Genomic DNA, 27,794 nt, shown 5'->3' with positions numbered 1-27,794 from the left:
GTCAATATCATGAGTTACAGACCTGTTTCACGCTCATGACTTGCACTGTGCAAGCAGAGCAGAAAGAAATCCCAGCAGGAAATGTAGGTAACACCTTGTACACCTTGTTCTGTGGTCCTCCAGTATGCCTGTGAGTGACAGGACTTTTGTTTCATGTGATATGATATGATATATATATATATATATATATATGTGTCTGTGTAGTTGTATTCTCAGGCTGCATAACAGCCTAATACAGTTATGAAATTACATTTTCATTAGAGCCCCAGTAAGTCCATTAACTAGCCCTACTACAAATCCCATATGAATGGAGTTGGGTTAAATTCATTTTTCTGAAAGAAATTTGGCTGCAGTCTTGGGATGTGTGCTTTTAGGATGATTGCCCCCCTGGTGAAGTAAGCTTCACCCTGAGGTTAAGCAGCATGTGACTGGCTCAAGAAAGAGGAGGGGGGGGGGGGTGCCAGGAGGAAACCCTGAAGTATTTAAGCCTCTGAAAATATCACATGGGCTTCCCTCCCTGTTTGGTTCTTTTCTCAGGGACTGGTTTCCATCTTCATAACAGAACTTTGCTGCGATGTGGCTGCTGGTAATTCATTTCATGCTATATTTTGTCTCCTCCTATCAGCAGTTTCCCCGTCTGTGTGCCACTCGGGAAGCGTTGCTCACCAAGGAGTGCTGCCCACCTTGGGAAGGGGACGGCTCGCCCTGTGGAACCAGCTCGGGCCGGGGTTTCTGTCAGGATGTGGAGGTGCCAGACCAGCCTGATGGCCCACAGTACCCCTTTTCTGGGTTGGATGACAGAGAAAAGTGGCCCCTGGTTTTCTACAATCGCACTTGCCAGTGTGCAGGGAACTTCATGGGTTTCAACTGTGGGGACTGTAAGTTTGGCTTCTTTGGGCAGAACTGCAATGAGAGGAGAGAGTCTGTCAGGAGGAATATATTTCACCTGTCAAGGGCCGAGAGGATCAGACTTGTGTCTTATCTGAACTTAGCCAAGCAGACTGTCAGCAGGGACTATGTTGTGGTCACGGGGACCTATAGGGAGATGGAGAACGGCTCTAACCCGTTATTTGCTGATGTGTCTGTGTATGATGTTTTTGTGTGGATGCATTATTATGTGTCCCGGAATGCCCTGTTAGGGGGGCCGGGGAATGTGTGGACTAATGTGGACTTTGGCCACTGGGCGCCTGCTTTTCTCCCATGGCACCGTGTATACCTTCTGCACTGGGAGCATGAGATCAGGAAGCTGACCGGAGACATGAGCTTCACTATCCCGTACTGGGATTGGAGAGACGCCCAGGAATGTGAGGTGTGTACGGATGAGCTGATGGGTGCCAGAAACCTCCAGGATCCTAATCTTCTCAGCCCAGGCTCAGTCTTCTCTTCTTGGAAGGTAAACACACTCAAGTACTGTAACTCTTCCAGGTTCTTTCACTTCTGTTCTCTTCCCTGAGTAATACCAGTAGCCTAATCAATAATGCCTAAGTAGTCTGTACTTTGAAACTGAACCCCTGAATTTTTTATTTTAAAATCCATCAGTTCATACATTGAATTTAGCTGTTTTAACCAGAAAAATGTTGGATAAATTAGTGGGATTACATTTTTCTTCCTTTACATAAAATGTAGGGCCTAACTTACAATTCTGAGATGAGATCTTACACTTTAGCTGTTTTATATTCAAAGATTATAAAAATGCATGGTATTTGATATGCAGTCTGTGAAATTGATATCAATGCTCACTTATTTAAAAAAAACACACTAAGTTTACTAAGTTTAAACATCACATGCATGGATTTCATTGCAGGGATTTGTGCAGATGCTTTAATACTGTCTGTTGCATATGTGTGCCTACATCTACAGGCCCTGTGCTCCAGAGCAGAGGACTACAATAACAGGGGTGTGTTATGTGATGCCAAGGAAGAAGGTCCATTGCGGCGCAATCCTGGGAACCACAATCGTGCTTTGGTTCAAAGATTACCAACTTCAGCAGATGTGGAATTCACTCTCAACCTGCCCAACTATGACACTGGGGCTATGGACCGGAGTGCCAACATGAGCTTCAGGAACACTCTGGAAGGTCAGATAAGATTAATCGTTTGTGGATTATTACTGAGGTCTAACAAGTACACTGCTACACACATTGCAACTGTCTTATTCCTGTTTGTGTTAATTTTGGCTCCTGACTTTGGTTTAATTTTAGATTTTGTGTTTTAATCAAAATGTGTATCAGTAATATATTGTAAGGTAACATCTTATCAAATGTGACTCCCTGTTACAAAGGAGAACATCCAAAACCAGCACAAATGTTTCCTGTTTACTACTATTACAACTGGCCAGACTGTCCCAGGCAATGTGTGGATGATGCATTTGTGAAGCCCTGGTGCAGCATCTGTGTATATCTGTGTCCCATATGTGTGGCATGTAATGAAGCCTGTTTGCCTCAATTGTTTCTTTTCAAAATAAAATGAGCTTAAAGGTTCAATGTGTAAAATGTGAAAGATGAAGCAACAGGATGTGGTGGCTGTCACCTTTAAAACAAATTGGATTTCCATTCCCTAATACTGTGCATCACTGTCAGGTGACTCCTGCAGATATGTAGTTAGTATCTGGGTATATGTGCCTTTGAATTGCACATACTGTCTGTTTGGCAGATTACATAACAAAATACTCCTGTTGTTTTTTGTTGGTTTGTTTTTATAGGTAGGTAGATAGGTATTGAGGCCATTCTTTGTTTTGATTTGTGTGTCAGTATCTCAATTTAAAACAAAAAGCTTTTGGTTCTTTAACCTCCAGTGCCAAATTTGTCACTACTGACAAGACATTTTTCATCTTGCAGGATTCGGTGATCCTCAGACCGGATTAGGAAACAGTTCTCGTCTGGGCATGCATGCTGCTCTCCACGTGTTCATGAACGGATCCATGTCCTCAGTGCAAGGTTCAGCAAATGACCCTATATTCCTTCTCCACCACGCTTTTGTTGACAGGTAAGAAAGGGCATGTACAGAGCCAGAAACACTGTAATGCAGGTGCATTTCCACACATTCAGTGACAGTAACAGGTGTATTTGTTTTCATTTTCCATGGAAGCATTTATGAACAGTGGCTCAGGAGGCACACACCATCTCCATCTCAGTACCCAGAGTCTAATGCTCCTATTGGACACAACAGTGAATACCACATGGTACCTTTCCTGCCCCTCCACAGAAACAGGGAATACTTCATTTCCAGTAAGGACCTGGGATATGAATATTCCTACTTGTTAGATGCCAGTAAGTTACCTTACCCCCCCTCCACACACACACACACACACACACATACACCCAAATCAAAGTTTCTAACATTCAAGAATAAAAAAACTAACTACTAACTATCTTTGTTTTACTTCTAACACAAAAGTCAACTTGAACATTTGGCCACCTCTCTGCTCTTTTCAGACCACAGGCTAGCAGAATCCATGTATCCTTACCTGGAGGAGCTGCAGAGTTTGTGGCCCTTCCTGCTACTTGCAGGGATCCTTGGAGGAATGGTAGCAGTGGGCATAGCTTTTGCTGTCCTCGCTGCAAAACGACAACTCAAAGGGTCTCCTTGGCTGCATGGGAAGAGATGGAAAAACGTATTTGCGCTCCCAGAAAGACAGCCACTTATCTGGAGCAATGATAGTGGGGATATCAGCCACCAAAATTACCAAACTACTATGTGAAGATACAGCCTGCTCTGTGTAGTGAATTATATATTACAGTACTCAGCATACACCCCTTTTGGGAAAAAAAAAAAAAGAAAAAAGTATCTCTTTTTTTCAGAACAATTAGCAGAATTTTGACAAAACTGAGTCTTCATAAAGATTTGGTTTATTAGTTGTCAAACTCAAAACAATAAGAAAATATATTTAATTCCAATGAGGTGCTGCAAAAATGAATACACCCTACAACAAATTTAATATTTTGTATGGCTTCCGTGATTTTTAAGAACAGCACCAGTTGTTCTGGACATGGAGTGAACAAGTTGGCAACAATACTGCCTTATTTATCTTTTTCTGTTCTTGGAGAATGAGCTGTTTCAGAGCCTGGTCACTGGATGGAGAATGATGCTCCACATGTCTCCCCACAGCTGCTCTGTTGGGTTGAGGTTGGGTGACGGGCATGGCTACTGAACCACTTTCAATCTGTTCTTCCTCAGAAATGCACCAGTGGCATTTGATGTATGTTTTAATCAGTTCCAAAAAGATATAGCTGTTGTCTTAACAGACCAACGTATGGAGTCCCAATAGTCTTAACGTGTCTACATGGGCTCTGGTAAATGCCAAACAGAACTTTCTGTATATGGGCTTTAGCAGTTGCTTCTTTTTGTGGAAGACACATGCCAATCCTGTGCAACGTACATTACGTTTTTTAATGTGGAAACAGACTTTCTGTAGCTTTAGTAACTGGGATGAACTGATGTGATTTTCCTCAACAATGGAAAGCACAGAACTCTAGAGGTGTTGGCTTTGGTGGATGGATGGCTCAGAGAGCATGACAAAAATCTGCTATTATTGAATTTCTAAATCACTTTGCCACTGTATTCAGACTGTTTAGCACTTCTTTACTAATTTTCTTGCGACCCTGACGACTTGTGTGTATAAATGACCTTCTGTTCTATGTTAATACTGGATGGGATTGGATTTAATGGGTTAAATACCAGCCTTCATTGTCAGTTGTCTGACAGTCTCCTGTTCTATCTTATGATTGGTTAGATTTATATTAGAATTTGAAGTTTAATTCCTAAACTTTCAATGGCGTGTAACCATTTTTGTACCTTGGCCTTAACTAATTTTGTAAATAGAATTTGTATTTTGTACTAAATCCAATTTGAAATCAATAACCCATATTTGCTGGAATATTCTCATGTACAAGATCCCATAAAAGTATTAACTCTAAGGAGACTGATGCTTTTGTGAGAAATCTATCGGGGTGAACTGTGCTGGATACTGTATATTGACTATGTACCCAGTCTGTAAGAGTAATGAGCATTTTGAAATCTTGAAATAGGTTATGTTATATACATGCTCCATCTACTAATTGTAATTTGACAAATTCTACTACTTTTAGACAGGCTCTGCAGCTCTTTGTCAGTCATGTACCAAGATATTTAATGTGAAGAAATAATATCCTACATTCATCCAGCTGCAGTTCAAAGTAAGACACAGGGGATATTCTGTCTTTTATCTTTATGTGGACGTTGATGTAACCATATATTAATGTTGGTAGTTTGTCTAGATGATACAGTATGAGATGTAACATTTTAAAGATACTGGAATCTGCAAAGTTGCATGTGCTTGAACCTGAAAAGTCACAATATATTAATTCATGAAGTATTTTATTACATGAGGTCCCAGCAGTTGAAAGAATCTGACATTAGTACCACTCTAACAAATTCAATATAAATTATCAAATAGATATCACCAGTTTAAAATTTCAACACAAAAGTTTATTTTTGGTACAATAAATTGGTTCCCTAATACTTTTACCTTTATTTCATGGTCTCATTGACACATCATTTAATAATTCTAAGCCCAGACACATGCTGTCTAAACATTGCATTTTTTTTATAATACAGTACTTTGCTTATAATCTTTTCAATAGGCATTCTCAAATATTACAGTACATTTTCATTATTAAAACTACTATGTTGTGTTGACAAAAAAGGTGGAGATAAATACAGCATTAATCATTTGGAAGCAAAAGTTGTACAAAATATACATTAGGTATGATTGTTTTTTTTGTTTTTTTTCCAATCGTACATCTGCCATCAAATTCTTATTTTGGAATTGTCTTATTTCTTATGACATAACTTATTGAAAATAAATGTCATAATTCAAGTGTGGCCATTTTAAAGTTTGAAATTTCCTACTCAGAGTACATCAAGCAACTTTTCATCACACAGATCATTCAGTCTGATATGATGCTGATGGGTAAACAATGCAATCATTGATAGAATTTATTAAACCAAAACAGGGAGGAAAGTCACATCACAATTTACACTGTGATGTGACTTTCCCCAGAGGATTTCAGTGCAATTGAATGTTATCTCTCTCGACTAAATGTGTACTAAAAGTCAGTGTTTACCACATTATTAATCTGTACTTGAGTGGAAAAAAACTCTTGTAAAAATACTCATTAGCATACTAATCTGCACAATAATCAAAGGATTGGAAATTGAGTCAATGACAGGAAAAAGTGAAGTTGACTACTAAACATTCTTAGTTATGACTGTAAATATTGTTCCATGACATCAAAAGAGGCAACTCTATAAAGAGGTAAATAATGGATTGTGTGGCCTTAGTTTCAGCTAAAGATACACACTTTGTTTTAAAGTCTTTATCATTCATCTTCATCCTCACTATCACCCTCTTCAGTTTTTGTCTCGTTCTCTTTGGGTGGGGTGACTGGGGGAGGAAGGTCCAGACGAGCCCATGACATTGCCTCAGATTTTTTCATGGCTACCTCAATCTTGGCAGCCATCATGTTTACTATACTTTTACTCACATCTATCACCTACAAGAAAAGGAAGGAGTGAGAATGTCTTAAAACTGGTGGTAAACAAGTCTTTCACAAGGCCTACAGGAAAAAGGACTGCTATCGTAAAAAAGCAATTATAGCTGTATCGAACTGAACTTGTCTCCTCTTGGGTTAGAAAAATGATCCAACCTCAGTCGATCTTCTCTTTAAATTACCAAATTTTCCAGATCAAACTGTAATGTCTCCTGTGTGCCTTTTTCAAGCCAGAGTAAATTATAATTTCAAATGGGAGTAGTAGAAAATGTATCTAAAACAGGAGACAGTTCCTTTAGGTGAGCTGGTCAGTGAAATGTTACCAGCAATTTAAGCTCAGGTTCTAATGCATGGTGTTGATCAGTGGCATATCAAGACATATACTGTATTACTACTCATTAAACGTATACTATGTTGTAATATCATGAATTCTGACCAAAAAGTATATGATGTAATATTCAAATTTCATATAGCAAAGGTAATATGTTTTTGCATAAGGTCAAAAGTGATGCTGTACTTACTCCCCACAAACTTATTTTCTGCTCGAATTCCTTTTCTCCCTCAAATATAACGTGGATGTTGAGCTAAAGGAGAAAAGAGAAAAACATTAGGTGAAAAAATACAAACTCAATACACAGTTTAGATATAGTTAGAAATCGTCTGATAGATTATAGGGTCCCTCACCGTTGTGCTGTTTGCATCCACGTAGCTCAGTTCTGGGACTGCGTTCTTGGCATAAATAGAGATGATGACTTGTGCCCCAGTCTGGTGCCAGTCAAACCGACATGGAACAATTTTCTTACCCTGCAAGGGGACTTCAGATTAGCAGGCATCATTGGAATATTTAATACATGAATTCAATATTCAGCCAGTGAGGCTGCACAAAACAGTCTCCAATGTTCAATTTTATACCAGGCCCCACTAGATGGAGTCACAGCCAAGGCTCTGTCATACAGACTTGGCCACATAAATGATCACTTGCAGTCAAGTGGGCACACCTACCGCATCCTTTTTCCTCCACAGATGTGTTCCCTTGGTGCAGCCCTCCTGAGAGAGGAAGGTATTAAAGTCTGAGGTTTTCCTCTTACAACAGCTCCAGTATTTCATCCTGGAGATGGAGGAAAGACATGTACACGCTAGATTTTTTTTTTTTTTGCAGTCAATAACTTGTCACTCCAGAGAAATAGTAAACAAGGTGAACAGGAAGCCTAACAGGAAAATACTAGTTTTGCTCTTCATGCTTTCATGGTTTCCAGAGAATATCTACTATTTCATGTCAATGCAGTGCTGGGCAGAGAAGGAAAGGGTTTTACAACATAAATTTATAACATTCTAATAAAAGGTGGAAAATCATGAGTAATACTAACCCTTCATGAAAGATAGGACATCCAGAGTGGTACAAGCACACATCAGAATCGCTGGCAGGCCCTTCATAACTCTGAAGACGACAACGAAAGTATAGTTCAAGATAATGAGCTTTTGTTATGAAAAATCCAATTAGTGTTAAATTGTACATGAATTGATTTCTAACTAATTATTTTATCTGACAAGTCAATTTCTGCAGCATTGTCATCTCTTTGTATGTGAAGGCATGCAGAATGATCTCAGATCTAATCTAGCTTACTAAAGTATAAACCATATTTCTGAATATCACTGTCATGATAGAGGTAAAAGAACGATATGCAATGATGAATACCTTGTCCTGTAATTTAAAAAAAAAACAAACAAACCAAAAAACAAAACAAATACAAAACTTATACTCTACCAAGAGCCCAGCTGGTTAATCAACTAAAAGCAGGCAGCCCTTGAGAGAATATCTTATGGTTTGCAATTAAATCAGTTAAAGTGCAATTATGTAAATCACTAAAGTGGAATTTGAAGCTTCTCAAAACCTGTCATTGCATATTTTTCCTCACAGTTTATGCTCTAATCTTGAGGTTTCTGCTTTGACAGGTCAGATTAGCTTGAGCAAAAAATTTGATTTGCTTCTATCTTAGAGCAAATGTGGAGGTGGAGGAAAAGGAGCTGTATTTATTTCCCTTTTAACCAATGTGGTAAGCTTTTTGGGGCAATCTAATTTCTTTATCAGGATCATCTTGGATCATTCATGACTTATTTTTGCTTCCACTTACATCCAAAACAGATGTCAAATGACATCTAGTCATATTTTTTGGAATTTCTCAAATGTGTAAATTTAATTTGGCTTACACACCATACAGTGTTTTTTTCATAAAGTATTCCCCCATTATAAGTAAAGTAAGTATATTCACTTACTTTAGTACAGCCTCCATTTTTGCAGGATGTTCCAATCTTGATCTCATCGCTATCTTCCTCTAGAAAAACAGACAGATAAAGAATTGTCTTCCATACTTTCAGAAGCATCTGGGGAAAAAAACCGCAGTTGTGATGTGTTATCCTGTCTCTGTGTTTACTCAAACGCCATGAAGTGACTGACACAGATGAGGTCAAATTCCCAGTGGCCATCCATTAACTTCCACTGTCAACATGACCTCCCTGTCTAGTAGAACAAGAAGTGGATGCTATGCTGTGATGAAAAGGGCTAAAAAACAAAAACATGGGAGAGTAAACAGACAGACGTGGGGAGTATAAAATTTAGTACTCACCTTTCTTCTCTACTGCATTTTCCGAAAGCTTCAGCTTTTCCAGAGCCTGCTTCAGAGAAGCAGAGACTTTTTGCTGTAGTCTCACCATTGGCTCATCGGCACTGTAGCATTAATAAATATAGTAGTCATACAACAAAATATAACTTCAAAATAAGGGTTACAGTATATAGCTGGCCAAAGACCTACAAACTACTTGAAAGAAATTTGACTAGTAATTGCTTCATCCATTCCTGGTCCATTTTCTTTTGAACTTCAGTATGAAGAATCCAGGCTAAAAGACTACAGAACACCTCTGACTATCCTCCGCATATGTTTGATGTATTCAGGCTGAGTTAGTACCTCTGACACTGTACCCATCCTTTTATGCATTTGATACTAAACCAGAATAATTTAGAGCAGAGTGCTGTCCATAGAGATAATTTGGATATACTATAGAGTATTTCACTGGAAACCTTGTTGCTGTACTGAACGGAGAAAAACTTGGTTCAGACATAATTAAATATATTTCTGGCATAGACTAAATCTTTCCATCCCTAAAATCATTTAATCGTACAAAACATAACAGCATAGGGTGTCCTACAATATTGATTAAAATATAAAACTCTGCTTGAAGCCATTTGTACAACCTTGGTCTGCATATTGCCTCCTGAGGCTTTGGTGCGGAGATGATATACTCGTTAAACTTTGGCTTTTGGTCATCCACCTCTTTCTTTTCTCCTGATGAGATCACATCTGGTTTCACCGGCTCAGGGGGCTTCTCTTTGTTATGTGGACCTTTTGTACAGCCCTGTGAGGACACAGTCACAAACAGTGGGCATCAGGCCAATATGGCCACAGTGAAAGGTGGCAGGCAATGCCTATGATAAAAGACAATAGGTGCATAACCGTAGAGAATTAAACGTATGGATTTAAACAGAGACCAAGACTTACAACAATGCTGAGGAAGTCTGAAAAGTCAGTTGTTCTTCTCTTGCAGCAGGACCATCCCTGAAGGAAGTTGGAGAAACGTTAACTTTGACCAGATAACAACACACAGTAAGTAAATCCCATTTTCACTAAATGCATCCATGTTTCCCCTCACTCTTTACTTTGCACACAAGATGCAAGCAAAAGAAACAAGGACAGAGGAGTCAAGGAAACACATTTTAAGAGACATGAGACATCCTTTCCTCTAATCCTTATTGTGAAGCATCCAATCGTAAACTGATTACTGCAAAAACGACATGTCAATCTGTAACAGCCTTGTGTATACCTTGTGTATCTTAAGTTATAGCCAAATAGAGTTTTGAGTCGGAATGACATCCAGGTTTACCGAGGAGCAATAAAATAAGGGAATTGAGATTCACCCAATGTAAGCATGCACTATTAGCCATTGTACCTTCAATGCATCGTGAAAGACTGGGACCCCTGGATGATAGGTGCAGCCATCTGTGAAAAGAAAACATAACTTTTGATTAATTTTAGAGGAAACATTTATGGTGATACTGGAAATGGTGCTAGTCCACTCAAAGCCCCAAACAAAAGAAACTGAAGTAATTTTTAAGATGCTATATGGGGTAAAGTCTGTACCTAATAGTGTGTATCATAATGTAGACAGGCAAGTGCAAACAAACTGGAACCCAGGCTGTGCCATAATGACTGCAGTTTTCATTACCTTTTACATAAAATGAATCAAATAATTTGTATTTGTCCTTGTAAAGTGCAGTATACAAAATACCTAAATAATTAACTTGGCCATTAAAAAATTAATTGAAAATATATTTTTAAACTCCCCTTTCATTTATGGAACATATTCAAGCTAAACAAAAACAATATTTAATGCTGACGCAAAATCATTACACATTAAATGTTTATATTTATGCAATTTGAAACTAATGTTCTTATCATATAATTTAGGTACTATCACAAAGTTTGACAAATTATCATTTGAAATTTGCCCTAAATGCATGATTGTTTTAAATGTGCTGTTTTTCAGAACTGTACTAAAAGACAAATACTGTGGAATAAATGAAGAAATTTGGCTGGGTGACACCATAAATCAAGTATTTTCCTTACAGTATGGCTTCTTAGAAGCCCCTAACGGTAATGATAATATACTCCACTGTTATGAAAAGAGGCATCCTATTAAAATGGAAATGAGACTTGACTCCTGTATTGAGTGTCTGGCAACACAAAATGTTATACTACCTGAAGACAGAGGAGGACATTTCTAATGAATGGAAATAAGGGACTCACTGAGATTCTGCTACGGGAGCTGAAGACAGAAGTGCTATCTTGGAAGCGCAATTATATTTAGATCAATGTCTCCATATTAACAAGAACTTTATGAACAAAGTTAAACTTAAATATGGGAACTCATGATCAAGAAGGAAATGACCATGCCAATCTATAAGTGGTTTTGTTAGGGGTACTGCACTTCTGCAAGTGCTCTTTCTTTTTCTACAGAGAGAACAATGAATAAATGATTTATTTTGTGACATCAGGTCTATGGTGAGGAAGTCACAATCACAAATCTAGGATTTCTCACATAAAAACAAAATAGTATAAGTTCTAAAAACACCAAGTCTTGTGTATTTCTGGAGGAAAGGTTTGTCATGAATGAGAATTTAATGACTCATGAGTAGTGTTTACCTTACTCTTTATTTTTTGAGTACTTTCAATCAAGGGTGTTGCTTTTGGACAGGAATACTCAATGTAAACATATCTTGACTATATTTATAAAGCATCCTGATTTCTAAATGAATCCCATACTTGCTGCTATGAATGAAAATGACTAATTCAGTCCCATTTCTTGGTAGTTTCTGAGATTTTATGATCCTAGTTTTGTGTCTTACATACTTTACACACAACTTTGCAATTACAAACTGACTGTAAGTTACCTAAGCTAGAGTTGTGTGCTGATGCTTAGTTTAGCATCAAGTTAACTGCCTAAATATCGTACTAATGTCACTGCACTCTCTAATTCGGTCCTGCAGCTTTGCAGTACCGTTATTCATGACTCGTGTAACTCTGGGAGTAACTATTTCTCTCTCTTTAAAAGTTGAGAGAATTTATCTAATTGTCGCCGTACAAATTGATCCCGCTGTCGTGTGAGAACATCGTTGGCAGAGTGATGAGCCAACACTGGGGAATGTGATGTAGGTGTAGAAAATAAACGTGTTTCAGAAACTTTAAACCGCTGGCTAAGTTACAGTGCCTCCTGTTCCGGTGGGACAATGGCTCTGCTAACAGGAGCCGAACATGCTAACCTCATGATCAGCCGCACCAGGTTCGTGTTTTAGTAACTACCTCAATAATGAGCTCCAGCGGTATTAATGAATGAAGGTGCCTCTACCTTCCACCCAGCTGCCCAATATCAGACTAGTTAGCGACATGGGCCCAACAGGCCTCCTCGACTCTAGAAATTTCTAGATGAACACACTTTAGCTTGCTAACACCGAGGCGCTGGGCGCTAAGACCGCTAACTAAGATCCTACTCACCCTCTGGGTTATTTTCTGGATCAAATCTCTGTCCACATCCTTTGTTGTAACACAAAACAGACATGGTGACGAGTAAAAACTAATTTGACTACTGACTAGATTTATAACTAACCACACAAACGCTCGTGTCTTCAACTGCTAGAGCTGCATTACACTGTTTCCACTTCCGGATGTTGTCGGCAACACTCGGCAAACATCGGAGCTTGTCCAAGCCGCCGCCTCCTCCATCCAGAGCGCACCGTGGTCCCACGACAACTGATGCTGGCCGCTTCTAAACTTGCGCTGGGCGACATGTTTGTATCACTTTAGACTCTAACCTTGCAGCAGACGAACGTCTAAAAAAAATTTAACGTCAGTTTTGTGTTGACCACTGCAGATTAAGGCGAAATACCTAACTGCACTTAGGGTTACAGTAGTCAGGTGCATGAAACTGGGGCAGTAGCTTTTTAGTTTTACGAGGATGGCTGCAGCCTAGTAGACAACTGCCTATCGGGATATGTGCACATGAATTTTCCATTTCACGCATCACCCCTACCTTCTGCGCGACTCTTTCTGCCTTTCTTTTTCTTTCTTTTTTTAATTAGCCCACTGACGGAGAGAGGATGGGGAAAGAATTACTTTGATTACAGCAGTTTCGTTTTAAAGGTAGGACACGCTGCGATGTGTGAGTGAAGTCTGGAGGCTGTACTTAATTTGGTCAATGAATCTACAGACTGTAGCTTAACAAACTCGAGGATTTTGCAACGGAGATGAGATAAGCTTCACTGGCGCTGCATCAACATGGGAGGCGACAAGCGCACCCCAACATTTCGCGGGACAGTCTGTCTCTGGGGATTGATTTGGGTCGTTTTATTCTGATCCATCTGTACCATAGGTTCTATTTACCGTGGGCTCAAAAATCTTATCATCAGTAATTTAGCGTTTTTATTATTGTTATAATTTTAGCCAAAGTATCATCATTAAGAAAATATTTCTGTGTAGTCTGTATTAACCCTTATAATATTTAAGGACATTTGAAAGGGAGAGAAAAAATATAGTTTTCCTTATTTTCCATTTTTCTTTGGGCATTTATTGAGTGTAAACATTGGCCCTGCATTTAACTTAACCTGATGATCACTTTGTGCAAACTATTTCATATGGTGTTTGTGCAGCTCATGTCTGGAAAAGTGTAAGTGAGATCATAATATTTTTTGTATTAGTTAAGAAAAGAGCAACAATAGTCACTGGCTAAAAAAATAGAAATCCCCCGTGTTTTAGGCAGTTTTTTATTGTAGTAATAGTGAATGTTCCTGAGTCCGATTGTTTCATTCTGCGACATATGTTTTTCTGAGGCTGTGTAAGTGTGCCATGCTTTGATGTAGTTTGTTTAAAGACATGCCATTCTTTGTGCCAGAGCCTTTTGGGCGTAATACTCATTGTGTTATGAATGCAACCAAGTTGAGCACATCATCATATCCCTGCAGTGATAATCAGTGGCAATGAAACATCTTTGTAACTTTTGTCTCACAGGTGTCTATTGAAGTTTTAGCATGCAGAATGCATGTCTCTATCATCTCACCATCTGAATCCACATCTGTTTTTCTTTGTGGCTCTTTCCAAACATAGGATGACTGGATGATGGAATAGTGATGAAGGCTTATTGTTGGGGAAATATGCTTTCTCTACCCAGATTTTTTCTTCTTTTCCATGTTGTTTGCTTCTTCCTCATCCTCTGTTTCCCTTCAACCCATGCCCAATTTCTGCCAGAACCTAGGGCAGGGCAAGGCCTATTACTCTTCACCCAGCCAACCTATAATGCATCCATCTTCGAGAACTCTGCTACAAGAACCTATATCATGAGTAAGGTCAAAATGGGCATCGTGCTTGGGCCACCTCGATCTTTAGACATAAAATATTCCATTGAATTTGGAAACAGTGAGGGAATCTTCCAGGCTGAAGAGTTTGTAATGGGAGATTTTTGTTTTCTTCGTATACACACCAATGGAGGCAGTGGCTCCATCTTGAATCGGGAAGTACAGGACAATTACACACTGATAGTAAAGGCATCTGCTCAAGGAGGCCTGGAGGCTTTAGCCACCATCGATATAAAGATCTTGGATACCAATGATCTGCGACCTCTCTTCTCTCCAACATCCTATTCATTTGTTGTTTCTGAGAGTGCCCCTCTGGGTGCCAGCATAGGACGTGTAACAGCCACAGATGCTGATGTGGGCTCTAATGGGGAGTTCTACTACTTCTTCAGGAACAGAGTTGAACTCTTTGCTGTTCATCCAACCAGCGGAGTTATTACCCTGACAGGTCAGCCCAGGATGGACAAACAAGATCGATTTGAGCTGGAGGTGCAGGTAGTTGACCGAGGAATGAAACTCTATGGGAACAATGGTATCAGCAGCACTGCTAAGCTGGTGTTAACTGTGGAGCGGGTCAATGAATTTGCTCCTGCTCTCACTGCAGTAGCTGTCTCTCCATCATGGGCAGACAAGGACCCAGTCTATGCCATACTAATTGTGGAGGACAAAGATGAGGGGTTATCCGGAGATATAGAGTGGGTGTCCATCATTGAGGGTGACCCCTTTGAGCAGTTTGTGGTTGATCGTTCACCTGTTGGGAATGAATATAGGGTTAAAACATCAGAACTCATTAATTGGGATACTTTCCCCTATGGTTGCAACTTAACTTTCCAGGCTAAAGACAGGGGTATACCTCCTAAATTTTCTAATACCCAAGTTGTTCAGCTGTTGGTTACAAAACCAGACCCAGTGCTGGTGAATTTTGAGAAAGATGTTTATGTAGTAAAGCTTAGTGAAATAGCTCCCCCAGGCACTGTGGTAGAAGTGGTGAAAATCTCCCCAGATCCTCTGAGTGTCAATTACAGCTTCAGCAGCCTCTCACATCCAGTGTACTTTGATATAAACCCTTTGACTGGAGTTATTATGACCACAAGGCAGCTGACAAGGCTATCACAGGATTTCATGGAGATAGAGGTGGTTGATATCATAAGTCAGCAGCGAGCAAAAGTTCAGATCACCATAGAGGATGCTAATGACAACTCTCCAGTGTTCAATAAGCCAGTATATGATATTGCAATAAATGAAAGTCTACCTATAGGCACTGTTGTGCTTGTAGTGTCTGCGATAGATTATGATAAAGGAGAGAATGGTTATGTAACCCATACAATCAGTGGTGAGCACTCTCTTCCATTTACAATAGACCAGGACACAGGGCAGGTGAGGATCACAAGAGACCTGGACTTTGAGTCATCAGATGATGTCTATACTTTTGCAGTGCGGGCCTCTGACTGGGGTTCACCCTACAGAAGGGAGAGTGAGGTTAATGTCACTATTCGTCTAATTAATGTCAATGACAACCAGCCTCTTTTTGAGCAGGTTTCTTGCAGGGGGATGATAAGCCAGGATTTCCCTGTCAGCCAGACCATTGTTACCTTGTCTGCTATAGATATGGATGAGCTAGAAATGGTGAAGTATAAGATGGTGTCTGGGAACGAGCTAGATTATTTTAACTTAAATCCAGACTCTGGGGCTTTGTCATTGAAAAGATCGTTAGCAGTGGATAATTTAAAAAATGGGATATTCAACCTGAAAATAGTTGCAACAGATGGAGAGATGTTCTCTGATCCTACATTTGTTAATATATCTGTGGTGAGAGGTAGGATGCCACCCAAGGGGTTCAGCTGCAAAGAGACCAGAGTAGCCCAGCTGTTGGCTGAAAAAATGCTCTCAAAAGCATCTTCCATGGCCAGACCAAGACCAAATGAAAGATATACAGACCTCTTTTCTGTGAACAAGCAGGCTCCACAGTTTGAGGCTTTGCCGACCAGTATTCTAGTAAGAGAAGACCTCGCTGTTGGGGCCAGTGTATTTCAGGTGCGAGCACGAGATGGTGACACAGGCTTTAATGGCCGTGTTCTTTTCTCTATATCTGATGGTAACAAAGAAAACTGCTTCAATATTAACATGGAGAATGGGTTGATAACAGTGTTGCAGCCACTTGACCGTGAGCGACTGGATCGTTACTTCCTTAATATCACAGTCTATGATCAGGGTGTTCCTCAGATGTCCAGTTGGAGAATGCTCACTGTGATTATTGAGGATGCAAATGACAATGACCCTGAGTTTTATCAGAACAGCTTCTCTGCACTTGTTTCAGAAAACTCAGCTATTGGTGTGGAAGTGATTATCATCACTGCATTTGACATAGACGTGGGTCAAAACGGACAGCTCTCCTACATGATGCTGACCAGTGTCCCTCAGTTTGGTATTGACAGTGAAACTGGAAGTGTTTTTGTTGCAAGCCACTTAGACAGGGAAACATTCCCGGTGTTCACACTGCAGATTGAAGTGAGAGACAAGGCTGAAAGAGGCACTCGAAGGTCATCGGTGACTACTCTAAGTATAATAGTAGAGGATGTCAATGATTGTGCCCCAGCTTTCATCCCTAGTACCTATAGTGCTCGAGTACTAGAGGACCTCCCACCAGGTGCTGTGATTACATGGGTGCAAGCTCAGGATCCAGACATTGGCCCCAGTGGACAGGTCCGATACTCCTTGATTAATGACTTCAAAGGCACTTTTGAGGTAAGTGATGTCACTACTTGTATTGTATACAGATACAGTTTTTATCGACAGTTTGTGATGTATGGGATTATGATACTTTGTACAGATTGATGCTCTCAGTGGGGTGTTGAGGATCAGAAAGGAGCTGGACTTTGAGAAACAACCATTTTTCAACCTGACATTACTTGCAGAGGACAGGGGCGTACCTAGCCTTAGAAGTCAGACTTTTGTGGAGGTGGAGGTGGGTAACACACACACACACACACACACACAGTTGTTAACAAAAAGTTTTAATGATCAGTTTTATCAATTAGCTGAGAGCAGCTGGCAATAATGAAATATAATGACTGTTTAAGGACAAGTAGCAGGATGCCACAGTTCTATTCAGTTTAATTAAATTCTGTTAAATGGGTCGTTTAGGGCACATTAGTTAGTAAAACTTCATTTGCCAGCTCATGTTGACAGTGCAATAGAAGCTAGGTAATACTGGTGTATTGGTCCTAATATTCTGTCATTATATTCATACTGTATTAAGCTCCATAGTCAAAATTACAGTGAACCATTGCATTTCTTCAGGTGGTGGATGTCAATGAAAATTTGTATGCACCATACTTCACTGACTTTGCGGTGAGAGGCTCAGTGAAGGAGAACTCTCGTGCAGGCACAAGTGTCCTGACAGTCAATGCTAAGGATGACGACAAGGGACGTGACGGTATATTGAGGTACTCTGTCAGAGGAGGCAGCGGACTGGGCACTTTCACCATCGATGAAGACACAGGTGTGACACAAAATCAATTGAGAAGCCTGTTTATGTGAAGTGAAAATCAGATAACTTACAGTGCCATGCATGGAATACCAACATCTAAATGCATTCGTCGTATATTATAGTAGATTTAACTATATCTTTGCCATTAGTGAGTATCACTTGTGTTGAGTTGTTCTCAGCTCTGTTTTGTTTTATCTGGGGCTTTGACACAATATAGATTGTCATTAATAGCTATACAGGCAGTTGTATGTTTTTGGAATGATTGTGCATGTGTGTATTAGAGGGGAAGAGGTGAAGAGAGTGTGAGGTACAGTCAGAGTCAGTGTGTTGATAGGGGCTCACATGGGTACTGAGTAGTGGATGATCATTACTGTAATGAGAGCAGCATGGCAGCTACACTGGCTGTGCCTCAGGCTGCTCAGTTAAACTGATCCAGTGCAGTGTGGATAACACTGATCAAGGCTGCTGCACCATACTTTCCAAGTGTAGTGGAAATTACTGTGACTTATTTAAATAGGCTTGACATCTGCATATTTGAAATGATCATGGAAACAAAACAGGTGGGACTTTAGATGCTTACTTTCCCATGATGGTGTATTGAACTCAGTTTTTTTTTCCATGGTGCTTAAACTTTTAAACCTAATGGGCTCATTGGAGTCTCTGTGGTGCCCAGATAATCAAACTTCAAACTCTAAAATCAATCCTTCAGGCACTAATAGTAACAAGACAATTAGTAGGAATGAGTCATAATAAGTATTAATTAAGCTGGGAATAGAGATCACCACAGCCTAGTGATGAAAAACAACTTTCTGAATGTGTGGAATTCAGTACATTTTACTAGTTTGCAATATTAGCATTAACACCCAAATTCTGGCACCAGTAGTTATATAATTATGTCAATATTTACAGTATAGCAAGAAGTAAAATCAATCATCATTAGTAGTAGCTAAAAAATGAACAGCAGTGGTTAATTTTAGCCACTAGAGTTTATTTTAGACCTAATATTTAAGGAAGTGTTTGTCTTCTGGCCTCTCTTTTCACCTCTTGTCACACTGGTCCGTACTGTACATCACTTCCACTGGAGGCTTGTATTGACCTTTAACTAGGCTAATTAGTATTGACTATAGTTGAGAGTGAAAGTGAGTGATAAACAGATTGACAGAGAATATCTGTGTCTGTGTGTCTTTATATATATGCATAATGACCTATGTACAGTGTACTTACTCATAGAGACAATTATGCACAGCACATAGGCAGATCTGATTAGAGCTTGATGCTGTTATTCACCTTTGTATTATAACTTCACCAAAGAGCATCACAGCCAGTCAGAAAGTTTATTGAGTGGAGATTTTCCAGGGGAAATCAGAGTGCTTGTTAGAGCAGAAAGTGAAGGGAGAGGGTGTGGAAGTGAAGCGAAGAGAGGAAGGATGAGGATGCAGGGGAGTCTGAAGTACATAAAAAGTGTCAGAAGAAAATATTGCTTTCTTCTTCACAGGCCCTTTTAAATTTCCCTTTCTTTTGAGAAGTTTGTTGCAGCTTTTGTTATTCCTTTTTTCCTAATATCATAAGCAGACGCATAGTCTCAGACCAGTGTCGCTTTGGTATCAGATTAAAACAGACTCTAAGCACATGGCAAGATTTCTCTCACCGAGTGTTTTATTTTATCTTGCAGTGCAGAAGTCAGTGTTGTCAGGCATGGACAGAGTTGCACCACTCCGTCCTCCCACCATACATTTAGCTGCCATGTTGAAGTTCTCTGCACTGACTGCTTGTCAAGCTGTGGCTCTTAGTGCCAAAACTAAGCATGTGAATAGAGAGTGAGACAGACAGTGAGGAGGAGTAAAAAGAAGAGAAAGAATGAGAAAATGTGGGAAATCCACTTTTAGGCTTTCTTAAGTTATCCATTTACACCTCTTGTAATTTGTCAATTGGCACTATACTACATCATGTGTAACCTAGGTCTGTCATACATACCTTTTATAAATGCCCCCTTGGAGGGGGTGTGCAACACTGATCTGAAAAGAAGTGGTTTCTTCTCTGGTTTAAATCTTGGGACCCATGCAGTTTGAACAAAAATTGGTATTCTTGTCATTGGTTAGGGGGAAAGCAAGCTCTGCAGTTTCTCATTGGGCAGCTGTCAGAACCCACTGCTCTTCTATTAGTGGGTTTGCAAGCTCCATGATCTGTCACAGTCAGGATAAAGCATTCTTTAAGTTACAGGCAAACACACTTTAAAAAAGTAATCTATTCTGCATTTGTTAAAAATTAATAGGCTATATTTTTTAATGTGCTCTTTTCTGGCACACACTATTTGAGCTATTCAGTTCAAGATGCAGAAAATACACATCACATTCTAACATCCTCTCAGGACTGATTATTGGGTATGGTGGCATTAATTAGGTAGTGAGAAACCAAAACCAGCTTTTCCAGAAAGGAGAAGTTGACTAGACATGACAGGTGGATGTAAACCCAAGTGTACTGCAAACATCTAGATTAGAAAATATGCCATGACCCTTCAATTTTTTGTTCAGTCTTTGAAGTGTGTTATTTATGGTGAGAATGGATGCTGTCATGTCAGATTTATATTGAATTCACTGAATAGTGCCTGTCGGTCTTAAAGTTCAAAGAGCTTTTGAAACAGCCAGCTCTGTTTTCCTCGTCTCTCTTTGTCGAGCTATCTGACAGAGATGAGATGTGGTTTGAAAAGGACATGGTCAAGGACGACAGCGCAAGGATGTATTTCAGCAAACACTTTTATTATGCATTGTGCGTGCCTTGGGCAGCTGCTTAGTCATAATTTGACATAGACACACTTTCTAGTGATAAGGCAACACCTTTACCATGCAGCTGAGGAAGCTGCAACAGGATGGACTCAAGTATACACAAAAAGGCCACACAGTTACAGCTCTAATCACTGAATTGTATGCTTGTGTCATGTTGGGCTTGTAGCTGAGTAGAAGGCCAAGTTAGGGAATAACAAACATATTCAACTGAAGTTAATTTCTCCAACAGTACAAGCAAATTGATATATTGTATGTTAATAGAAAGATAATTCTTGGTCTCCAGAAAGGCATTACTGAATTAGAAGTTGTGCGCAAGTTGCTCTGGTTTTCAGCATTTTCACTGAGCAAAATGTTTTTATAAATTGTTTAGATGATATTCTGCAAAACTCTTTTTAATAGGGGGGCCCAGACTAGTCACGGAATCAAGCAAGATTGGCACTGAACATGTTTACTCCAGGGGCATGGAGTCTGCTGAACTGTCTTGGCTCTCTCTCTGCCTCATTAGAGTCAGGGACATGCACATTTAGTTTTTAGTCAAATGAATCACAGATCTGGTGTTATTTTGCACCACATGACCAGGGAAACTAACTTTTTGATCAAATCTGTTGTCCCTCTATCATATTTCAGTGCATACCGGAGGAGCCCATAAACTCACTAGTGTTATAGCAGCTTTAGGTTTAGGTAAACATGAAAAAGCCAAAGTTGTGAACATATCCAGTCAGAGTCCTGTCTAGCATTTTTGTTGAATTAATTATTTGTATACTGAAGCTCAAATCCATACACAGATTCTGCAAGCACTGGCAAACACATACATCCTTGCTTTTACCAAGTTTCTTCAGCTCAGTTCAAGTAAGAGATTAATCTGGTCCCAGGAAACACGTGCTTTTAACAGTGCCATGAAATTTGTGTGCACTGAGCTATAATGCATCAACTGACCATTTAATGTATCATCAGTTCAGTCATTTCATTCGTAGCATGTGTTCTTTTCTATTGATAGAAATGTTACTACATATTAGTATGTTTCTTTATACTAATTTGCATTTTTTAAATAAGCTGTGTGGCACTTCTAATCTTGCACCATTGTGGTCGGGATGAAAGAATTCTAAAACCTAGAGTTAATGGTGTGTGTCATTTTTTCCCCAGTGTTTGCATGGACAGCCCTGCATGATTGATTTAAAAAAAAAAAAAAAAAAAAGGCACTCATGTGTCATCCATTGTGAGTGTTCTCTTTGTCCCTTGAGAGGTCACCAAAGCTGTCAGCTACTCATCTTCCTTAAGGCGACTATACACATGCCAGTCAATGTGTGTGAGTGTCTGGTAGCGTGTGTGTGTGTGTGTCTTTATTGGTGTAGGGCAGTTCAGGGTACATTTAGCACTAAGCAAATAGCAGAAGGAGCAGTTTGGTCAGCTGTGATTAGCTGTAGAGAGGCTGAAATATTGAAGGTGACTACAGCGGTGGCCACTAATGTCTGTGAATATCAGTGAAGCCAGGACACAAAGTTTACTCTAAATTTGTGTCTTTGCCTCTGGGAACTTACCATCCAAAGACCTTCTCCATGAGATCTTTTAAAGGTGTATTCTACTAATGATACCTGGACTGCCCTAACACACACACACATACATACATACACATACACATAGCTAAGATATGTATTCTCAGATCCAAGCAACAACTGCTCTAATCCTGTCTGTTTCAACAGGGGTGATTTACACTGCAGGCATACTGGACTGTGAGACCAAAGACTCCTATTGGCTTACCGTCTATGCCACAGACAGAGGGGTTACACCCCTGTCGGCTTCTATTGAAGTCTTCATCCAGGTACCAATATTCACATTATACTATGCATGCAAAAGAGGACTTGGCAGAAGATTTTTGCACAGAGAAATAAGCATACACTTAAAATGCCACAGCACAAGCATAAATTGAACTGTGTCTTTCACTCTGATAAAGCTCTGATAACCTTAATAACTCACAAAAATGTAGTTTTTGTAACTACGTTACATTCAGTGAAATTTGGAAAATTAAACTAAACTAACTAATTAAACTGAATTATTTAGCAGTGGGGATAAAATGTCCCAGAAAAAGTTAGATATGAAAATAGCTAGAATCTCCATTGAAATACTAATTAGTCTTTTCATGCCATTTTATTGTAAATAGATGGTACAGCAGCTTTTTAGGTATCATGTGCTGCAAAAGAAACATTTTAGAGCTTTTATTCAAGGTCAAGGGGTCATTGTTTGATATTTAGAAAGTAGTTAGAGTAGGGTCATCCTTGCTTAATATCACCTTAATTTCCAACTACATTTCTGTCACCACAGACTCAGTTTTATGTCTTTCTGGCTTTTATTTATTATATTTAATTATACACCCAGGACTTCTAATGTCATGTCATTTTCTAACATGTAAGTGCTCATATCTTTTTTTTTTTTTTTAATGCCATAGAGGTGCTGCCATAACAGTAGCTTCTTTGTGTACACATTTTTACACCCTGCCAACATGTAACTACACAGTAGTTTTGATGCTTTTATTATGGTGAAGCATTACATCCAAAACAACATTTAAAAGCTAAGCAATCAGAGTATTACTCTTTAAAATGTTAATGGGGCTGAGTGCAGTTGATAACTATAGAAATAGTCTATCTAACACAGACTGCAGGGAATAATCTGCTCCAGCTTCTTTTTTATTTGGCACTAAGTAATCCACTGTCTCAACATTCAAATACATACATCACTGTTATAACGCTGCTGTCCCCTTGGGGAATACTTCAGTGGTGTATTAAAAAAATAAACAGCCTTTTCTGGTGTTGGGATATTCATGTGTGTCGTTGTGATCGGGTGCTTTACTCAAGGCCTCTTCATCACGGGCAAAAATAGGGAGATTAATCAGGCACAGGTGCTCCTCATTCACCGGCTGAACCATCTTGGCTCTCTGTGCCTCCTAGCGAACACTCAATCAACATTCTGTTCATCATAAATATTCTTGATCTATGCTGTAAGAGGGGAAATTAATTTGCAGTGCCTTTAAAGTCTGACATATACTGTATGACATTCTCTGCTAAATAAATTTGCATTTTGTGATTGATAACTGATCAACCCAGACCCAGTCCATGCTGCATTTCATGAGTTGCTGATTAAAAATCTGCATGTCAAGTTTGCTACAAGAGCAGAAAATACATAGTACCTTGTTTGCATCCACTGCTAATGTTAGCATGCACTTATAGCATTTATAGTTTGGTTTTTTTAGTTAAATCAACTATTTCTTTATTTTGTGTATTGTTTTGCATTCACCCTTAATGGCTGTTCTATGTTGCACATGGAATGACATTTTGTTTCCCTTCATGTATATCTTGAATATGTATGGAAATGACAATAAACCTGAGCCTGAACCTGTAGATATTATTACACAATATCATCATAGTGTACACACTGATTTAGAAGGTTTTGTTTTCTCAACACATCCATTGCCAATTCAGATGCATCTCAGATACAGAGGACAGGGAAAATGAATACAAACAAGATTGTTTATTCCCATTGCTTATTCAAACTGTGCCTTCTCTTCCTCTTTCCACTTTGTCTCTCATTCGCTTCCTTTTCTTCTTCTTTTTCACTCTCAGGTAGAGGATGTCAATGACAATGCTCCCCTCACCTCGGATCCTATTTACCATCCAGTTGTTATGGAGAACTCTCCCAAAGATGTGTCAGTCATTCATATCCAGGCGCAGGACCCCGACCTCACTGCCACCCCGAGTCGTCTGAGTTATCGTATCACTGCTGGCAACCCGCAGAATTTCTTCTCTATCAATCCAAAAACAGGTAAGACTTACAAACACACAAATGTAAATGATTAAATTTTACAGGTGAAATAATTGCTAAAGCAGTGCAGTTGACTAACAGCATAATTAGTAAAATATCCTTAGAAATAAATAGCTATACCAGCCTTTTGTGTTAATGTTTTTTGCTTCTGAAATTAGTCAGATTTTCTTTCATCATACACATCCTACTTTATTTATTAAATAAAAAGCTTTGGTTCCCACACAACAAATTAAAAAGACTCTTATGCCCACACAGTCAAACATATAGGACATTGACGAGACGCCCAGACAATCTTCACTGCACTTTGAACTGAATATTGTTTTTTTAAGTGGTGAACACTTTTTCCACTGTATTTGATGATTAGCGCAGATTTTTTCTTTTTTTAACTCGCCAGTGTGTGGGTGAACATCACCTAATTATAAAGGAGTTTACATTAGTCAAAGCAATTTTCTGTCCCATTATTTTTGCTTCCCGCTAAAGCCAAATACTGTATTGCTATGCATTTTGTGTTTTAAAGTAGCATGAATAAAAACATGCCTTGCTCAGAAAATAAAAAGTTTAAAGGAAAACCAAGGCATATGGTTTCAGAAAGAATAGCTGAGATTTAGAATTAGATTCTTATTCAAAAAGTACTGCCAACTACCATAAACCCACTCTACTATATATAGGATCAAGGCAGCGTCTTAAAGTTCCTGTGTAGCCAGTGAGTTTACTGTATATTACCTTTTGTAGGACTGTGGGAAAAATGTCACCTTTTGGATAAATGCTGTCCCTGAGCACTGCATAAATTTGAAATTTATGTGTACCTACAAAAGGACATGTCTGTTTCTGTGAATGGATCTATGCATTAGTCATTATAATTGAGCTATAAAGATTTGTTCAGAAATTGTGACTCTATCACAGTGTGATTAAAACTGACGCAGCAGTTTTCTTAAGACCTATACAGAGACCTTCATATGTGCAGATAAGCCTAAGATATTCACAGAAATGTTCCTTTTTGCAGGCTTTTTGTGTAACTTCATTGTCGAGATAGTTTCTGCACCTATTTTGTTTGTACATTCTCAAAATGGTTGTTGTGCCAGATCTTCTGTGTGCATCTGAACCGTATGTGTGCAAAATCCTTTCTAGACATTGATACTTTTGTTCAACAGTCTCACAAAAGATGATTTACAGCTAAGGTCTGTGAACTGAATATCATCTCACAACATTATGCAGGAACATCATTTCAAATCTCTGAATATCTTAAACACTGTCAATAACAGGAACCCATACTTTTCACACACTTGCTGTAGAACAATTTTAAAATCTTCTATTATTTGTCAAGTAATTCTGGTATATTGACAAAATGTGCACATTTGAAAGTTGGAAGTAGGATTGCTGTATCAGTACAGAATATAAACATTATTAAAGCAAATAAATTCAGATGTGTTTCAGTTTTAGCTGCCAAGTTTGAAGTCTAGGAAGGTTCCCATGCGTTCAGAGTACAAGCTTTGCTTGAAGCTTCCATTAAAGAATTATTGAAGAGGTGAAATGTTTTATTCAAATCCAGCGGAAAAAAAAACATTGTGAAGTCTTTGCTGTCTCTGCCCTAGATTAAGTTATCAGTGTTTTGACATCAAAAGGCAGTTATGCACATTTCAGCTGTTACAGGAACCTGTATGTTGATTCAAAGAGATGTCATTGTAATGATCAGGTGATGACAGGCTGTATGCAAAATGCAGAATATCAGTTATTGGTAGAAAGAAATCCCTAATGCTCTGTTTGCATATTGATGCTGTAAATCACTCAATTTTTTTCATCCTTTACTCCTTACTTTATTACTCACACAGTGTTGCAGTGAAGCAGACCAGGATGAACAATACTAATATGAATTCTAGTACAGACCTCATTAATGTGTAAACTGTACCCAGTACACTACAATACAGAACTAATCTTGAACTTTTTGTGTCTTTGGGAGTAAAATATGATGTAGGTCATATATCTCCTAGCTGTAATAATTGAGGTATTGTGCCTTTTGGTGCATCCAGAAGATGTGAATGTCATCATCATCCTGACAAGTTGATTTGTTATTCGGCAAATTAGAGCACATATCCACCAGCTGTATATATACTGTAATGAATGTGTAAGAGTGAAAGACACCTTTTAGGGTGAGTTCATCAAACGACTACAACTTTATGATACAGAGGACAGTTGCAGTAAGTCTGTGAAGTGATCCCACCTCATAAAGTGTAAATCTCACATAAAAATGTGTATCCATGTGTTTGCATTAACCATAACACACACTTAACTATACAAAAATACATTTCTTTTGTGCATGTGAGAGTTCATTTGTGTGTCTGTGTTTTGGATGTGCCACAGGGGAGAGTTTTTAAACATCTGAGCCCTGCTGTCTGTCTCTGTAATAGGCCCACAGTATTTTGCTTTCTTTTTATTTATTTATTTATTTGTTTATCAGAGACTATTTCCACAAACATTAATCTCATGAAATAAGAAGAGATTTAGGCAACAGCTGGTTTTAATAGACACAATACAGAGTATGTATGCAAATATAGTAGCATAAATATAAAAATCATATCACATAACACTATTTTTAAGTAGTATAAGTAGTAACATGCATTCAATTGTATAAAATTAATTCACTGTGACCTCCCAACACATCCACCATCGACACACACTCCCCATCTCCCTTCCGAATCGTCACCTTCTTGTTATTATTTATCATAATGGGAAAAAATACTGGAATCTTCTTGCATTCAAAGTAACAAGGAGCTGGTTCCATTTCTTAATGGCCTTAAATGAAAAGGCAGGAATTCATGTTGATGACTATCTTCCTAACTCTCTAAATTAACTTTCACTGCAATACCAAGCAGTTGGTTTTTAATGTTTAATGCAGTCTTTTCTCTCAGAGGCCACATTTCAGACTGGGTTCTACCAGCTTATAAAAGTCCAATAAATAGCATAAAAAATTATTGTTTTTCGTGGATATACTGTTCTGCCGTTTTAGTAAGTCACAATCACACTGTATGAATTTCAAAACATTACTATAATTGGCAACATAATGGGACAGACAGTGAAGGTTTTTTTTTTGTTTTTTTTTTTTGGTAACTGGACATGCATGACTGAAAACATGTACCACTAAGAAAACATGTACCACTCATCACTGTTTACCCAGTCAAAAACTTTCCATATACCAGAGCGATTTCATTGGATAGACGGATAAACAAA

General features: G+C 38.9%; 3 protein-coding genes across 3 annotated transcripts in view; 2 read left to right on the top strand and 1 right to left on the bottom strand.

The window, feature by feature from the left end:
• The first annotated feature begins 574 nt into the window (after window positions 1–574).
• LOC113143047 (tyrosinase-like) lies at window positions 575–3,716 on the top strand. The gene is made up of 5 exons (XM_026328508.1): window positions 575–1,393; window positions 1,861–2,077; window positions 2,837–2,984; window positions 3,087–3,268; window positions 3,434–3,716. The coding sequence occupies exons 1-5, from the start codon at window positions 575–577 to the stop codon at window positions 3,697–3,699; spliced, it is 1,632 nt and encodes a 543-aa protein (XP_026184293.1). The 3' UTR covers window positions 3,700–3,716.
• Window positions 3,717–5,337: 1,621 nt separating this feature from the next.
• On the bottom strand, window positions 5,338–12,806 carry chordc1b (cysteine and histidine-rich domain (CHORD) containing 1b). Its single transcript, XM_026329404.1, has 11 exons — window positions 12,634–12,806; window positions 10,532–10,581; window positions 10,084–10,140; window positions 9,780–9,940; window positions 9,154–9,254; window positions 8,804–8,862; window positions 7,897–7,967; window positions 7,532–7,637; window positions 7,214–7,333; window positions 7,051–7,113; window positions 5,338–6,532 (listed from the first exon to the last, which is right to left on the bottom strand). The coding sequence occupies exons 1-11, from the start codon at window positions 12,695–12,697 to the stop codon at window positions 6,359–6,361; spliced, it is 1,026 nt and encodes a 341-aa protein (XP_026185189.1). The 5' UTR covers window positions 12,698–12,806; the 3' UTR covers window positions 5,338–6,358.
• A 1,455-nt stretch (window positions 12,807–14,261) lies between these two features.
• Window positions 14,262–27,794, top strand: part of fat3b (FAT atypical cadherin 3b) — a 52,190-nt gene continuing 38,657 nt past the window's right edge. The window contains exons 1-5 of the mRNA XM_026328286.1: window positions 14,262–17,228; window positions 17,314–17,448; window positions 17,784–17,985; window positions 22,457–22,575; window positions 24,371–24,569. Coding sequence (XP_026184071.1) covers window positions 14,262–17,228; window positions 17,314–17,448; window positions 17,784–17,985; window positions 22,457–22,575; window positions 24,371–24,569 — 3,622 coding nt within the window. The remainder of the gene's footprint in view (window positions 17,229–17,313; window positions 17,449–17,783; window positions 17,986–22,456; window positions 22,576–24,370; window positions 24,570–27,794) is intronic.

The sequence above is a fragment of the Mastacembelus armatus genome, chromosome 14 (assembly GCF_900324485.2).
Source record: "Mastacembelus armatus chromosome 14, fMasArm1.2, whole genome shotgun sequence".
NCBI lineage: Eukaryota > Metazoa > Chordata > Actinopteri > Synbranchiformes > Mastacembelidae > Mastacembelus > Mastacembelus armatus.
Note: the sequence above shows the minus strand (reverse complement) of the source record. Positions and strands in the feature narration are given on the sequence as shown.